This window comes from Corvus cornix, chromosome 1A, assembly GCF_000738735.6.
Source record: "Corvus cornix cornix isolate S_Up_H32 chromosome 1A, ASM73873v5, whole genome shotgun sequence".
NCBI lineage: Eukaryota > Metazoa > Chordata > Aves > Passeriformes > Corvidae > Corvus > Corvus cornix.
In genome coordinates, this window is record NC_047057.1 from 51516867 (window position 1) to 51531207 (window position 14341).

General features: G+C 46.4%; 1 protein-coding gene across 13 annotated transcripts in view; it reads left to right on the forward strand.

Moving 5' to 3' along the window:
• The window catches only part of RBFOX2 (RNA binding fox-1 homolog 2), a 172120-nt gene extending 159780 nt beyond the window's left edge, over positions 1 to 12340 (forward strand). For 7 of the 13 annotated variants that reach the window (XM_039571690.1, XM_039571691.1, XM_019292518.3 and 4 more), the window contains 4 exons: positions 1293 to 1369; positions 3818 to 3906; positions 4823 to 4895; positions 6015 to 12340. In XM_039571690.1, coding sequence (XP_039427624.1) covers positions 1293 to 1369; positions 3818 to 3906; positions 4823 to 4895; positions 6015 to 6069 — 294 coding nt within the window. In that variant the 3' untranslated portion in view covers positions 6070 to 12340. The remainder of the gene's footprint in view (positions 1 to 1292; positions 1370 to 3817; positions 3907 to 4822; positions 4896 to 6014) is intronic. The other 6 variants (XM_039571694.1, XM_039571693.1, XM_039571695.1 and 3 more) reach the window with 1 other exon arrangement.
• Positions 12341 to 14341: the final 2001 nt, after the last annotated feature.

Below are 14341 nucleotides of genomic sequence, written 5' to 3' on the forward strand. Positions count from 1 at the left end.
CCAGATAGACAGAGAAAGAGAACTTGACTCAAGATAAAGCAGCATTTAGGCTGGTGCTCATTTCTCTCACATGCTCCCCAGACAACCCAAAGCCTGTACCAAAAAGAGCTAATCTTGATTTACACAGTCCTTTTGGTTGTTTTTAATGCCCAGTAAAAATGCATAAGCCTTCTCACTAGTTCCCATTTCCTTATGGAGGCAGTACTTAAACAGTCCCATTGATAGAAATGCCTCTGACATAACGTCTTTGCAAGAAACTCAGCCACACTTACTTCTTTTGAAGTGAGACTAAATATTTTTAAAAACTGAACCTACAAGGGTAACCTGTCCTCGTGGAACCAAATAGGTGGAGTGGGAGTTTGCATGGCTGTCCTGAGTTTCAGGCACTATGCCACTCAGTGGTTTCTTCTGTTGCAATTTGGCTCTGGCACTGAAGGAATGTGTTGAAGCTAGCAAGGGCCTTTTCAAAAATTTTATTTATTTTTAAATAATTATTTCTTTCATTTGGAAACAAGGTTTTTCCTCTTTGTTGCAGCTGCTCTATGCTGTTACGGTTTATATTTACTGGAGTACCTGAAGTGGGTAGCACCAGAAATCACTAGGGGTCATAGGACCCTGCAGCTGAGCTTGTGGATGAGCTCTGCATATCAGTTACAAGTTTTGTGTGACAGGAATAGCAGGAGAAGATATCTGGTGCATTGGACAAGCTGAACAGGCTTTAGATGCATTTATTGCATTATATAGATGGATCCTGGGTTATGGAGAACAGGAGCATCAGCTGGGTAAGGCAACCTGTACAGTGTCTGCTCTGTATGGTCCCAGAGCTGGGTGAAAAGATTTATGAAAAAACAAGTAATAGTTGCAAGAGGTCTTCCTCTTTCCTTCACCATATTTTGGTGTATTTGGACCTGCCGGTCATGCTAATAAATACATCCCCGTCTCAGAAATCTCCCAGCTGTCCACACTCATTGCTCCTATGACAGGAATGCACCATGCCATTATAATCCCCATTCTTGGTTTTATTTGAAGTACACATAAGTAGACTTTGCAGATCGCTTTAAAATGAGCAGGTCTGCCTGTGCGTGTGTACCTCTATCCTAAGATTTTTTTGTTTTTTCCTTTTTTAAGTAACCAGTAGCTTCAATTTTGCATCAGTGCATGGTTAAAAAGCAATACACGTCAGCTATTTCTTAACTTCATTTCTCCAATGAATTATTTCTCCTGTTTTTTTGTTTTGTTTTTTTTTTTTTGTTTTGTTTTTTTTTTTTTTTTTTTTTTTGTTTGTTGTGCAGTTGACTGAAGAAATGTTAACATCCCGCTCTAAATCTCTCAGTGGAGTCTCTGTTCCCTTCTCTGATATAACAGATGGGTTATTGCTTGTTATAATTATTAACATTGTGGTGTGGGACAGGGCTAGGGTGGGAGCCATTCTGGGGGGCGAGGGCGGGGTGCTGCGGGAGTCGTTAAGGTTGGAATGTTAACTCCAGTGGTGACTGACTGTTTCCGTAATAGCAGGTTGTTGTGGCTGCACGCTCTAGTACTTGAGGCTGTGTACTTCACTGAGCTTGTGGTAGAGCCTAGGGCGAACTGCTGTCCCAAGAGAATGCTGGGATGGATAGAACTAGCCAATATGAGTCTGAACGTGGTGACTTTGCTGGTTGTTCTAGCTCCAGATGTCAGCATGCTTAGTTTTTAATTTTGATTAATAAATGTTACTCCATTCCCCCTCCCACACCTGATTCCAACCCTTCTTTTCTTCTTCTTTAATTTTGTTTTTTTGGTTTGGTTTGGTTTGGTTCTGTTTTGTTTTCCTTTATGAGAGACATGAGTTAAAAGACAATTATATGATAAGCCTTTTTGGTTTCAAACTGCATCTTGCTGTCATGTTCAGAGTATGTGCCAGGCACATTTGAAGTGGCTTCTGATCTGAAATGTGACTGGCAAGTGTGAAAGTGTGGGGCAGAATGGGAATCAGGGTGCATGCTGAGGCGAGCTGCCCTGCGGAGGGGTGGTGCCTGGAGAAAATACCTCCTACACTGTGCCCAAGTGACAAACCAAGGGTTCAGGAAGCTCATAACCTAAGGGGAATACCACAATGGCTTTGATACAAAGTTTTGTCTTAATTTGGTGAGGTTAATGAAGCTTTGATTTGAATTAAGGCTGCACCTCATTCCTCTTGACTCTCTCACATTTTACATGGTGGTGCAATGACACCATGGCAAAACCAAGCAAAACATCCCCAAACCATCAATCCAAAATGTAGGATTTGAAACAGCCAGGTGAGATTAAAAGGGCTAAACTGTAACATGACATCTCTTCCAGGCCATGTGGTGATTGATGTTTCACAGGTGTAGATCTGTGTTGCTTTTTCTCCTGTTAACTAGAAGATTGAAGAGGCTGCAAGTCCCTTTTCTCTGGAGTAGGAAAGGGTCTGCAAACATGTTTTGGATAGCATGTTAGCCTTCACAAGGCTAATGCAGGCCACACAAAACAAACCAATATTAATTTAAAATCATTACTTCTAATTTAAAAGCTACCCGGGTCCAGATTGAGAATTGTTGAGCAAACACACAGTTCTGTAGTGGAGCTGATCTTGTACTCTTAGTTACATATATGCAAAAAATATATAGGGAAGAAGTGGTAGAGGTATGTTGAGCTGTTTCTGGAGGTGAAGAGCGTAACTCTGCCTCCTGGTCCTTCAAGCCCTGAAATGTCAATTGGAAGAAAAAAAAAAAAAAACCAGAAGCAATCTGGAATTTTCTGATGGTTTTTTATAGCTCATTGTGTTTCTAGAAAGTCAAAACTATGGTTCATTTACCAAGCCCTCACCCCCAACTCCAAAAAAATGTGTTCAGAGATACAATAAAGATCTAACCGGGGGGCTTCAGAGCCCCCTTTGCTGCCTGCTGTGCCACCTTTGTCCCTGGTCTGAAAGGTGGCTGGCCTTGGTCTTTTAGTACCGCAGGCCTTGCTCTGCCCCAAGAGCTCCTTGTGGGAGTTCCAGGAGGAGACTCACAGGTTTTCCTCTGAGTCAGAATTCACATTTTGACAAGACAGCTGTTAAGTACGTTTTTAGTAACTACCTCTGATCACCTTTGCTACAAGTGTGTAGCATGGGCAGAAATGCAGCAGCAGAACAGACTCTTCTGGCATAAATTCCCTTGACCTGTTTCCTTTTTCTATGGAGAGGAGGGGAGAACAGTCTGGTTGGCCTCAATGTTGGTTTGCTTGTTGACAGCCCTGAAACCACCAGGGACTGTCTTCTCTGACCATCTTTTCCTGATTGCTTTTTGCCTTCTCTGGCTATTGATACTTTTGCACTTGTGGACCCAATTAAATTCAAGCTCTTTGGGTTTTTCAGGCTGTAAAAAAGAGAGGTTAAAACAAAAAAAACCCAGGAATTTCTCTGAATGGTCCCTGTTCTAAAATACTTCATATAAGGTGTCCACCTCTGTTTTCCCCTCCATAAGAGGAAGGGGCCATAAAAGTTACCTTGCATGCAAGATTCTGGGTCTTCCCTTGTTTCCATTTCCTCCATGCCAAATTGCATTTTTTGCAGGGTTATAATAATGCTCAGTCTTCCTTTAGTGTATTCCTTCTGCTAAAGAGGATAATGGAAGGGCCTCCCTGGTCCCTCTAAGGAAAGGAATATACATGAGTTAATGGGTGATGCTTGTGATAGACATGACATGGGAGCTGATGCAGTTTGAAACACTTCCTCTCCTTGTGATGTGTGTGACATTTTTTTAAATTTTTTTTTTTATGCTCTGCATGGGTGGACAGGTATCTGTAAAGTCAGTTCTCTTCTCTCCTGCAGGGTGGATACGCAGCCTACAGATATGCACAGCCTGCTACTGCAACAGCAGCCACGGCCGCTGCAGCCGCTGCAGCAGCTTACAGCGATGGGTATGTAAGGGAGAGGTATCCATGGGGGCTCGCTTGCTGTGCTCAGGGATTCAAGGAGCATTGATCCATCACAGAACTTCTGCTTCTTGCCCCCGTTTCTTTGTCTTACCTGCACTCGCATGCGCGCGCATGCATGCACCACCCGACACGGAAGACTTGAATGCACGGTTTGTCTCTGCTCCTGGACAGTATTGCCCTCGGTGTATGTGAGCTGGCACAAATCCTGGCCTCTTCCCCATCCTTGTGGTTCTCTGCACAAAGCAGGCACCGTGGTTACACCCTCAGAGGCAGGGATCTGGCTCTGGGCAGGTTACTTAATCTGTGGGTGTGTTTCTCTCCCCATCATAAAGTAAAAATGACTCAGCTCGTGCAGTGCTCTAGGATGCTTTAACATGCAGCTCTGAATAGATACAAAGGATTGTCTTCATCAGAGTACTTGCCTTAAGATTTTTCATTGCCTGTGCAGTAAGGCCGTGTTTTAATCCTAGCACATGTAAGCCCATTAAAGTTTATACTCCTCTCATAGTGGAGAATTCCTCACTGCTTTCCATTTAGCAGCTGTTACTGTGCCAGTAGCACCTAGTGCCAGCAGTCACTCTCCTCCCTAATTGCATCATGCAATTACCCAAAGGTAAGGGGTGCACTAGCTGTCATTTCAAGGGTGCTGACCTCTTTCCTGCAGGCCAGGCTCGTGGCCTCTGCCACATTCCTCCTGGCAGGCCGTTCTCTTGCCCATCTCATACAATGCATGGCAGCATGCCCGTAGGATCTCTCTGCAGAGGGGCTGCCTGCATGCCTGTGTGTGCGTGGATGCATACATGTGTGTGCAAGGGCATGCTGCTGTGGTCAGACAGCTATTTCTCTGCCCCTCCCAAGTGACTTTTTTTCTTTTTATATCTTTTCTCCCTCTCTTCAGTTATGGCAGGGTGTACACAGCAGATCCTTACCATGCCCTTGCCCCTGCCGCTAGCTACGGAGTTGGCGCTGTGGTAAGTGGGATTTTCTTTCTTGGGCTGTTTCTCATTTCCAGCATGGGGAACAGCTGTCTGCTGGGTATCATGCAGTGAAACTTCACCCAGAAAAACTTCTTTGTTGAAGGAGGAGGTCCTTAGCAGCAGTGCTGGGTTCCCAGTTGTTTGGCATTCATATCTATGTGTGCACTAAGAAAGGAACCAGGCTGTAGGAGACCAGTTATTACTTGGTCTTGCACATCATCTACTACAATGAAAAATGAAAATGAAAAGCGACCAGAACTGCCAGAAGCCAGAACACTGTTGGTGAATCAGTAGAACTGTATTGAGGTGATACATAGAGCAAAAATCAGCAATAGTTAGAGATTCAGGATACCCTTTCTTGCCATTTTCAGTTCTAGGAAGCAAGGGAATAAATTGTTCTTGTGACATCTTGCAGCAGAGCTGCTTCACTTGGTTCCCTCTTGCACTAGTGGAAGGATTCGGTGTCCTGCCTGCCAGCAGTAGTTATGCAAGGGCAGGATGAGGTATGCTGGCATTGGAGGGGAGTGGAGCAGCTTGCTGAAAACATATGCTTGCCCATCTGCTAGCCAGTGCAGTATCTGTGTTGTTGCAAAGGCTGGAATACAAATGTGTTCAGAGAAAAAGACACCTAAAAATAGGTATCTGCAGTGTAGCACCTCTGTTTCAGCCTCAGCTCATCCTGTGGATTCTCTTTAGTCAATGAGAGAAAAGCAGGTAATTCTAGGATACCCAGTCATCATATCTATTTTAGACCTTTACCTTGAGGTGAGGTGAAGAGCATCCTAGGAGTCCTGGTCTCCGCAATCTGTAAAGGCAGCCTGGACAAGTGGCTTGAGATTAGGACTGGTGAGTCCCCTCTGTGGTACTGAATTCCCTTCCACCAAGACTTGCCAAACTTCACCTCCAGCTGGCTGGCCATGAGCATGCCCTCCTGAGCCACATCTTTGGTTTTGCAGGCAGAGTTCTCTCTTGCTTCTTAGAGGTGCTGATGGTGGTGGGTCAGTGCCAGGACAGGCCCGTTGGTCCTGCCAAAAGCATTTGGGTGCAGTCCTGGGTATCTCTTCACAGTTCTCCTCCTAACAACCTTTTTTTTCTCCCATTTCATTTCTACAGGCGAGTTTATACCGAGGTGGCTACAGCCGATTTGCCCCCTACTGAAGTGACGTGAGCCCCCTGCAAATGGGACAGCCCCCCCAGTTCATGAGGCCTGGCTATTGCAATATTTACTAGTAGAGGAACTCTATAGCAAGTTGAGGAGGAAAAACAAAAACAAAAACAAAAAAAAAAAAAGAGAAAATACTTTTTTATACCTCACTATGTTCTTTGAATATGTATTTTTTTTCCTTTAAATTTCTGCCTTTAATTCTTTTGTTCCAAAGATTGTGCTTTTTTGTTTGTTTGTTTGTTTTTTGTTTTCATTTTTGGGGTTTTTTTAACTGTGGTAAAAATAATGCATTTCCGTGTCTGTATGTTGGTGCATAGCTTATCCTACCAATCACGGAAAAGGCGATTAGTGATAAGGAAAGCTGTTAGAAACTGATATCATGCAATTAATCAGGAACACGCAGACAGAGTTACTTCCCTGGGTCTGGTGCTTGGTGCCTGTGAGACAGGGGGACGTGAGGGAGAAGTCTCCACCTGCCGTGTTTCTGGTCTGCAGAAGGAAGCACTCTTTGGCTGTGGCTGGGACCTGAATGCTGGTGGGAAGTAGTCATTTGCATTTGGAAATGGGGGAAATGCAGAGACTTTCCTTGTTTCCGTCACCATCTGATGTGCACAGGTTGTGACAGTTTCAGCAGTGTAAGAACTTTAGACTTCGCAAGAGAAGAGTCCCTCAACCTGCCCAAAGACTTCAGCTTTACCTGCTGTATAGGGGACAAGACTTTGAAAGGAGTTTTTGATGAGGATGATCTTTTCCCCACACACGGAACTTTTACTCGCTGACTTTTGTCCACTGCAGGTGGCTGTAATTGTCTTGGTTTTCATTCCTCCTTTTGAAGATCTTTCTCTCTTGCTGTCCCTTTCCTCCCCTTCATTCCTTGAGGAGTGGCAGATGCAGTGCAGGATCACGCAGAGTACCTCTGTTGCGGGCAGCAAGTGGTTAAACTTGGGGAGGTGAAGCACCTGCAGCCTCGCAGAGGAAGAAAGCGAGCAGAAGAGTCGAGCATGGCACACGCTCTGAGGCCCAGTGTGCAAGGGCTCTGCTCCTGTTCATCCTGGGCTGATTAGGTGCTTCTGCAACTATTCTATTTCAAATAACGTGAGTGAGGAAAAACCAGTCACGCATAAGCTGCTTGAGTTGAGGGACAAGCATGTGAGTTTGTGTGGGGGAAGAGGATCCTTTACATCTAACTGTGATCCTGAAGTAGTTTTGTGTCTGGCAGAAGCAGTTCGTGCAAGCTCTGAATTCATAGGAACTTCCTACCACAAGCTGTTTCAGGCCCTTCCATAGCTGCATTGGAGTCCCTGGGTTTGTTTTGCCCAGCCTCTCATAGAGAGTTGTGCACCTGGTCTGCTGAGTCCATATAGACACTACATATTAGAAGACTTGGAAGGCTAGAGACTAAATAACTGAGGGCTCCACGACTCCCAAGACCATCTCCCTTCTGCTCTCACATACAGAGAATTCGCTGTATTTCAAAGACAGCACACTTAGAGGACTGTGAGCTGTGATGTGATGCGGAGTTGCTGCTCTCCAGACCTCTATGTTCAGCTGCTGGCTCCTAGAGTGCTCCCAGTAACCCCAGTGGTCAGAGGCAGGCTCTAACCACATGCTGGAGAGATGCAGAAGTGTAATTGTACCGCGCTGCCTCGACTCCATGGGTTGGTGCTGGGGTGAGCCACTGCCCCCAGAAGGGCAGCTTAGAGTGTGGGTTTGTTGGCAGAGCCTCTCTGGCTCCTGTCGAACACCTGCTTTTCCATCCACCGCTGAATAGGAAAATTCCTGCATTTAACACTAAGCAAGCAGAGGTCCTGCTCCTGGGGAGGTGTCCTGGCCCAGCCACACACAGTCACACATTTTTTGCTCTTCCCCAGTGATGGAGCCTCTCTGTGCACAGCAGAGTGGAGGCACCTCAAATGGGAAGAATGGGAATGCCATTAGTTAAGCTAGGGACCCTGAAGCTATTGATTTTCTGGAGGAATAGCTAGATAAAGGGGACACCAAACTGCCAGCCTGTTGGCCACCTTTTTTTTCCCTGGTTTTATTGTTGGTTTTTTACTTTTTTTTTTCCAAGCCAAAGTTTGGTTTGTTGCTGTTATGACAATTTTTTTGTTGTTTGTATATAAATATTTTAGCTTGAAAATAGGGAGGGGGGGAACAGGGTGTTGGGGCTTTCACAAAATCTAGGAAATGAGGGAGACTTGGTGTGTTTGGGGGCTTTTACTGCCTGAGTTGGGGTAGAAGAGGGAGGACTTGTGGTAGAGATAGTCATATTCAAGGGGAGTTAGTTCCACTGCAGAGCAGCCAGGGGACTTGTGGAGCTGGGATGCAGCAAAAACCTCTACTGGACTTGTTCTCCCCGCTGTGGATGGAGGGCCTGAGCGAGGCCATCCCTCCCCTTCCCGCAGGCAGTTCTCAGGCTGTGAGCCCAGGAGCATCTGCAGAGCCCTGCTGGGGCAGCTGCTCCCCCACTGCCCCTCTCCCACATTCAGTTCAGCTGGTTCTGACTGCTGCTCCCCAAAAGCTGGGTTCTCCCTCCCTGAGTCCCCTCCCCTGCCCTGGCAGTGCCACCTGCAATCCCCCCCCCGCCACTTGGCCTCCCTGGGAGTGGGAAGGCCAGCCCCATTTCTGCCTCCTGGCAGAGTCTATGCATGGCAGCTTCAGCCCGCCCAAGTATATTAGGAATGTGAGGGGTTTAGTGCAGAAGCACCCAACCTTTGGGGGGCCGTGGTCCCCCGATCTCCGAGTAATACCTGTTCTTAGACCATCCAGCCTGATTCCTCCCGTATGCGAGCCTGGCCTGCTCTGGTCCCTCCCTGCCGGGCTCCTCTGGTGCATTAAGCAGCCAGTGTCTCTATGACTCCGCAGTTAATGCTGCAAGATCTTCCCCTGGGGGAGCTTGCTGATATCCCGGCTTCCTGCTCTCAGCACTGAGCTGCAGGGGGGACACCGGGACACTTGCATGGCTGGGGGCCAGAGGTAGCTTGCTGGTTCCAGGTGTCCAAAGCACCAGACCTCCCAAAAACTTGCATGGCAAGGTTTCTTGAGTAAATGTTGTGCCGTGACAGGAGAGCTCTTCAGCCTTTCTTCCCTGTTGGCAAACAACAGCTCCAGTTTCACTCTGATGTGTTATGAACTGGCTAGAGATGCTTTCAGAGTAGCCAAGGTGTGGCTATATCCATCTTCTGAGGAAGTGAGGACAAAGCCTATATCTCCCTATGCAAAATTAATTACGTTTAATAAATTGAACTGGGCCTTGGCTTGTTAGAATGATGGCAGCTAGTGCTTGTCCGTGCGATGGGTCTGCAGTCACAGGTCCCTTGCAAAGCAGGGTTTGGGTTTCTGAGGGAAAACACACAGGCAGCCTGGCAAATAGCTTGCTGTTTGTCACCTTCTAGCCTGGTGGCATCTGGGATTCCTCTTGATGCAGAGAAAAAAATGTTTCTTTAAGTGTAGCTGTTTGTACTGTCTTTCAATAGGTCCAGCCAGTACATGATGACATACAGATGAAATTTTGGTTTGAAGAGTTGATTTATATGATGTGCTGGTCTGTATTTCCTTGCAGTTACAGTTGTGCTGGTACAAAGTAACTTCTACTGGTATAGCATATTCTCTAGTGGGAATAAGTTATATTGATGCCCAGCACATGAGCAAACTGTTGTCCCGGTCCCCATGCTTGGGAGGCTGCACTGCTGTAGGTGGGTTAGCTTTTCTAAGAAAAGCCATGACAGGACCTGGAGGCGATGGGGAGCTCGGTATGAGCCTGCTATAGCCAGCTTTTCCCAGGTTAAGCAGTTATGTGGATCCTGTGTCATGAGTTCAGATAGACAAAGCCATGTTTAAAGATAGCTGTGGCTTGGCTGTTCCAGTGCCTGAGAGGGAGCAGACTTGCCCAGCGAGGAGCACTGGCTCCGGAGTCTGAGACCTGTGTTTCGGACAGGGCTCTGTCAGTGACCCCTCAAGGCTCCCTGTGGGGCAGTCTTGTTGCTACTTTAGACTTCGCTTCCCCGTCCCTAAAGTGAAGTTGAAGTTTATCCCCTGTTCTTACCCATTTTGAGATCCATGGATGTGAAGTGCACAGCAAGAGCTGAGGAGGGTTTTCTGAGTAGCTGGCTCGAGTGCTGGTTGTGGAACGGTTAATGAAGCCATTTCCCTGCCTGAAAAGAGACACTGGCTGCTGGGCTTTCAGTTCCAGCACCCAGAACTCCATCAGTGGGGAATACAAAACAGAGCCTCCTGGTTCTACCCACGTTTTTCCCCAGCCCATCCCTATCTGTATCTTCCCATCCTAGCCACGAAGATGGAGGCAAGTGGAAAACAGGTTTGGGGAGCACTTAGGAATTTAATAAAGGGAAACCCAAACAACAGCTCTGGGGAGCGCTTTTGCTGAGTCTAGCTCCAAAGGGAAAGCACACAGGCAGCCTGGCAGAGGGCCTGCTGCCTGTGACCTCCAGCCTGGCGGGGGGAATGCTGTCCTTGGTGCAGAGGGGTGATTTTTAAAGTGTTTTACCTGTTTGCACTGTTTTAAAATAGGAGGGGGGGGAAAACAAACCAACCTAGTGAACAAGATGAACATCCAATGTAAACTTCTTTGTGTTTTTATTTTTGACATGCTCTTGGATAATGTCAAAACATTTTGTAGTATACACCAGTGAGACTTGATTCTTTGTTGCATAAAACACTATTTTTGGTGATGTTAATGTCTGAAAAGCCCATTCCCTCCATCCCCACCTTACTGATTGCCCTCTCCGCCCTCCAACCCCAGTAAACTTCTCTTCTGCAATGAAAACTCCAGTCAATAAGGCAAGCAGGAGTCTGATAGCCAGAGTGTGAAATGGGGCCCTTTGCAAGCAGGCTGTGGGGTTTCTGCCTGGTACGCTTTGCTCCAGCCAGGAGTTGTCAGGATAGCCCCTGTCCCTCTGCAGTGCCTGCATTAATGGCACCCTAAACAGGACTTGGGATGGCCAAGCCTCGTCTCTGTTGCCACTGCGGACCCTGGAAGACAACTTCTTGCTGGGGCTGCCAGTGCTGCCAGTGGTTGACCTCTTGGGGCCACAGGCTGCAGCTGGCCCAGGCTTGTGCAGGAGACCAGCTTCCCATGCTGCCTCTCAACTCGTGGTAGAGCAGGAATGCATCAGCCAAAAACCTTGCCTGATTTCACCAGGAGATTGCTGGTGTCTAAAGCCGTCCACCCAGATATTCATTTGGCTGGCAGTCTGAGTCAGCAAAATGCCTGTTAATCTTAAGAATGTTTTTTCTTTCTAAATTTTTGTTGTTGTTCTGAAGTGGGTCAATAAATCTCTTGCCAGATTCCCAGTTCTCTGCTGGTGGAGGGGCTTGTTGCTTCCCTGAGGAGTAAATTCCTTACAGAAATCAGGCCTCCCACATGAGTAGTCTCAGTTCTGGTCATGTTTTTCTATTTTTTTCTGTTCACAGTATTTTGTGTGAGTGTTGTAGTTTTGGCAGCTCGATTTGGCTGCATTATCAAGTGACGAAATCATCCTCTTATACCCCAGGGGATATGATTTGGTTTTGTTTTCTTTCCTTGGGGTTTTTTTTTTGTTTTTTTGTTTGGGGTTTTTGTTGGGTTTTGTTGTTTTTTTTTTTTTTTTTAGTATGATAAATCCTGCTTGTAAATAGCTGGAGCTAAAACCTGGGGCTGATAGCAAATGAGAACCAGGGCTGTAGAGTGATACGGAGCTGGTGGAGTATTTTACTGACCTCACAGGCTGATTTCTTTGAGACTTGGAGATTTTCAGTGCGAGGCTGAGATGCCGCAGCACCTCCCATGGCAGTGACAGACTTGCCCCTTCTCGCAGTCTCCCCAGCACCTCCCGTTGCCAGGTACTGCTGGGGAACAGGACGTGTCCCACGTGGGACGCGTTCCCTTCCCCTGGATCATTTCCTAGGACGCCCGAGCCGCTTGCCCAGGGTCCCATTTCCCTGCTGACTCTGGAGAAGCAGTATCTGCATCCCAGGGCTTTGTGACAGCCTTTAACTTCCCGCCCTCCCTCGTTAAGTATCATATTGTATAGTAGCTTTCAGACCATACAGTATTCATTGGGTTATTCCTATTATTATCAAGTAGCTGGAATTGTGAAGGTTGGAGTAGTTAGATCTTTAGCTTTTATTCCTTTTTTTTGTATTACTATCCATGTGTATAAATTATTGATCATGTTGCTGGCTTTTATAAACTCTAAGCAAGGGGGGAAACCCTTCCTAACCCTTTGCAAATGGTAATGAAGCACTGTTTTTAAATAAAAGAGAGAAACACCAGTCTGCTGGCTCCCATGTGTTGTCTGTTTTTCAGCACATCTGGATGAATTTTGCTGGTGCATCTCCTTGGCAGGTAAAACACAAAGAAGGGAAGCTGGTGTGAAGAGCAAGCCGGGAGATTGGATCTTCTTAACAGTGATAAAGGGTGAAGCCTTGGCAAGTCATGCTGGCAAAATCCCAGCTCCATCTGTTCCTATACCAACCTCTCAGAAAATCCACACCTTTCCCTGCCATTCTTTCCCATTGCTGCTTATTAGCAGAAAAGGGCCAATTGTTTGGTATTTAATAAGAAGCCTTTTTATTTTTTTTTTTCTCTCCAAGCCTAGTTGGTGTTTGAGCCTATTAGTGAAAGGAGAGACAACCACTTCAAATTACGGTGTCGGCATCTCCTTTAGTGCCTGTGTAGCCACCCTCGCTCCCTCCATCTGTGTTAGCACAGGTTTAATAGTTAACACATAACTGGAAGCTGGGGCTCCTGTGTCGGCATAAATTTCCTCTGGGAGTTTGGACACGTCTTTTAATCACTGCCCTTGTTGTCCTGCCTGTAAAAGGAGTGTTGCTGCAGACAAGCAGAAATTCATTCACATTCTGTGTAGTACTTACAAATCCTCCAGTGAAAGATGTCATGCAAATATAGATCCGTGTAATCAAATGCCTTTTAAACTGAAATGATCCTAAAAATAGCAAATAATAAATCCCTGTGGCTAATTGGAAGTGATTATTGAAACAATAACTGAGCAAAATGATACAGCCAAATATGCCTAGTACAGTTGAGGCTGGTGCTTTAATTGCTTTTGGAAATGCAAGGTAGCAGGAACAAGAAGGGTGGGATAAGGTGTGTCCCTGGGCAGTAGGATTGTTGATTATGATGCAGGAAGGTGTGCGAGCTCCTTAAGCATTCCTTCCCAGTATTTACCAAGGATATGTTCCTGTCAGATGATCCTCATTTCATTCTAACAATAACTCAAGAGGATGTTCAACAGTGACTGCTAAAATTAGATGCCTGGAAATCAGGGCTGTATAATTGTTGAAGAAAAGCTGGTTAAGGGATTCTGCATTGGTGGAACTGGGAAAGGTCTTGAAAGGAAGCTCTGCTGTGCTGGGAGAAAGGTATTGCAGAGGCAGGCTCCAGGGGCACAGCAAAGGAGCTCTAGGTCTTCCAGCCTACCTTCGTTTCAAGGCAAAGCTGTAAAATCTTGGAGTTCACTAATTAGTCAGTAAAAGTGTTGTAATATTCAGCAGTGCTCAATGTGCTTTATCAAAAGTAGAGCTCACCAAAGGAAGCAGAGGTTCTTGGAATGCACTGCAAGCTGGCTGAGGAAGCAAACACAGCTGATTTAATACATTCCCCCTTTCTATAAGCTGTAAATAATTGTAATAAGTAATAGACAAATCACGCTAGTCACAGCTGATCACGAGCCATGGTGCTTGTTTCTGTGTGTGTAGGTAGCATCACCTGAGAGTGACAGTACCACCGTCGGGAAGGACCTGGGCAGAGGGTTTGGCAATAACCTGGGCGTGGGCTCTGTGCCACGGGCCTTGGTGTCAGCCCAGGGTCCACCAGTGTGGCTGCTGAGCAAGAATCTTGATGCCACATGGCTGTGCCTGGCTGCTGCAGGGTGGGATGGAGTCAAGAAATGATAACGTTTGCTGGAAAGCATTCGGGTCACACTGTACTGATTTATGAATTCAAACTGAATTTGCAGAAGAGCTCAAGGGTAAGGTTAGTGTGACTGCTAAGGCTGCATCTTAGGCTGGCACTGACAAGCTGCATCAGGAGATTTGACCCAAAAGCTCAAGAAGAAGTCCTGATCCCTGTGCCAGTAGCAAAGCTGACTTCTTGTCAGGATTTTGCTGCTGGACTTCTCTTGACTGTACTGGCTCAGAGATGGCAGCCTGAGCATCCCTTTGATAGGAGAGCTTAGCTTAGCAGCTGGTGTGGGAGGAAGAGTTATTTGCATGCCCTCTTTCTGTCTTTATGCAGAAAATTGCGAAGTTGTAG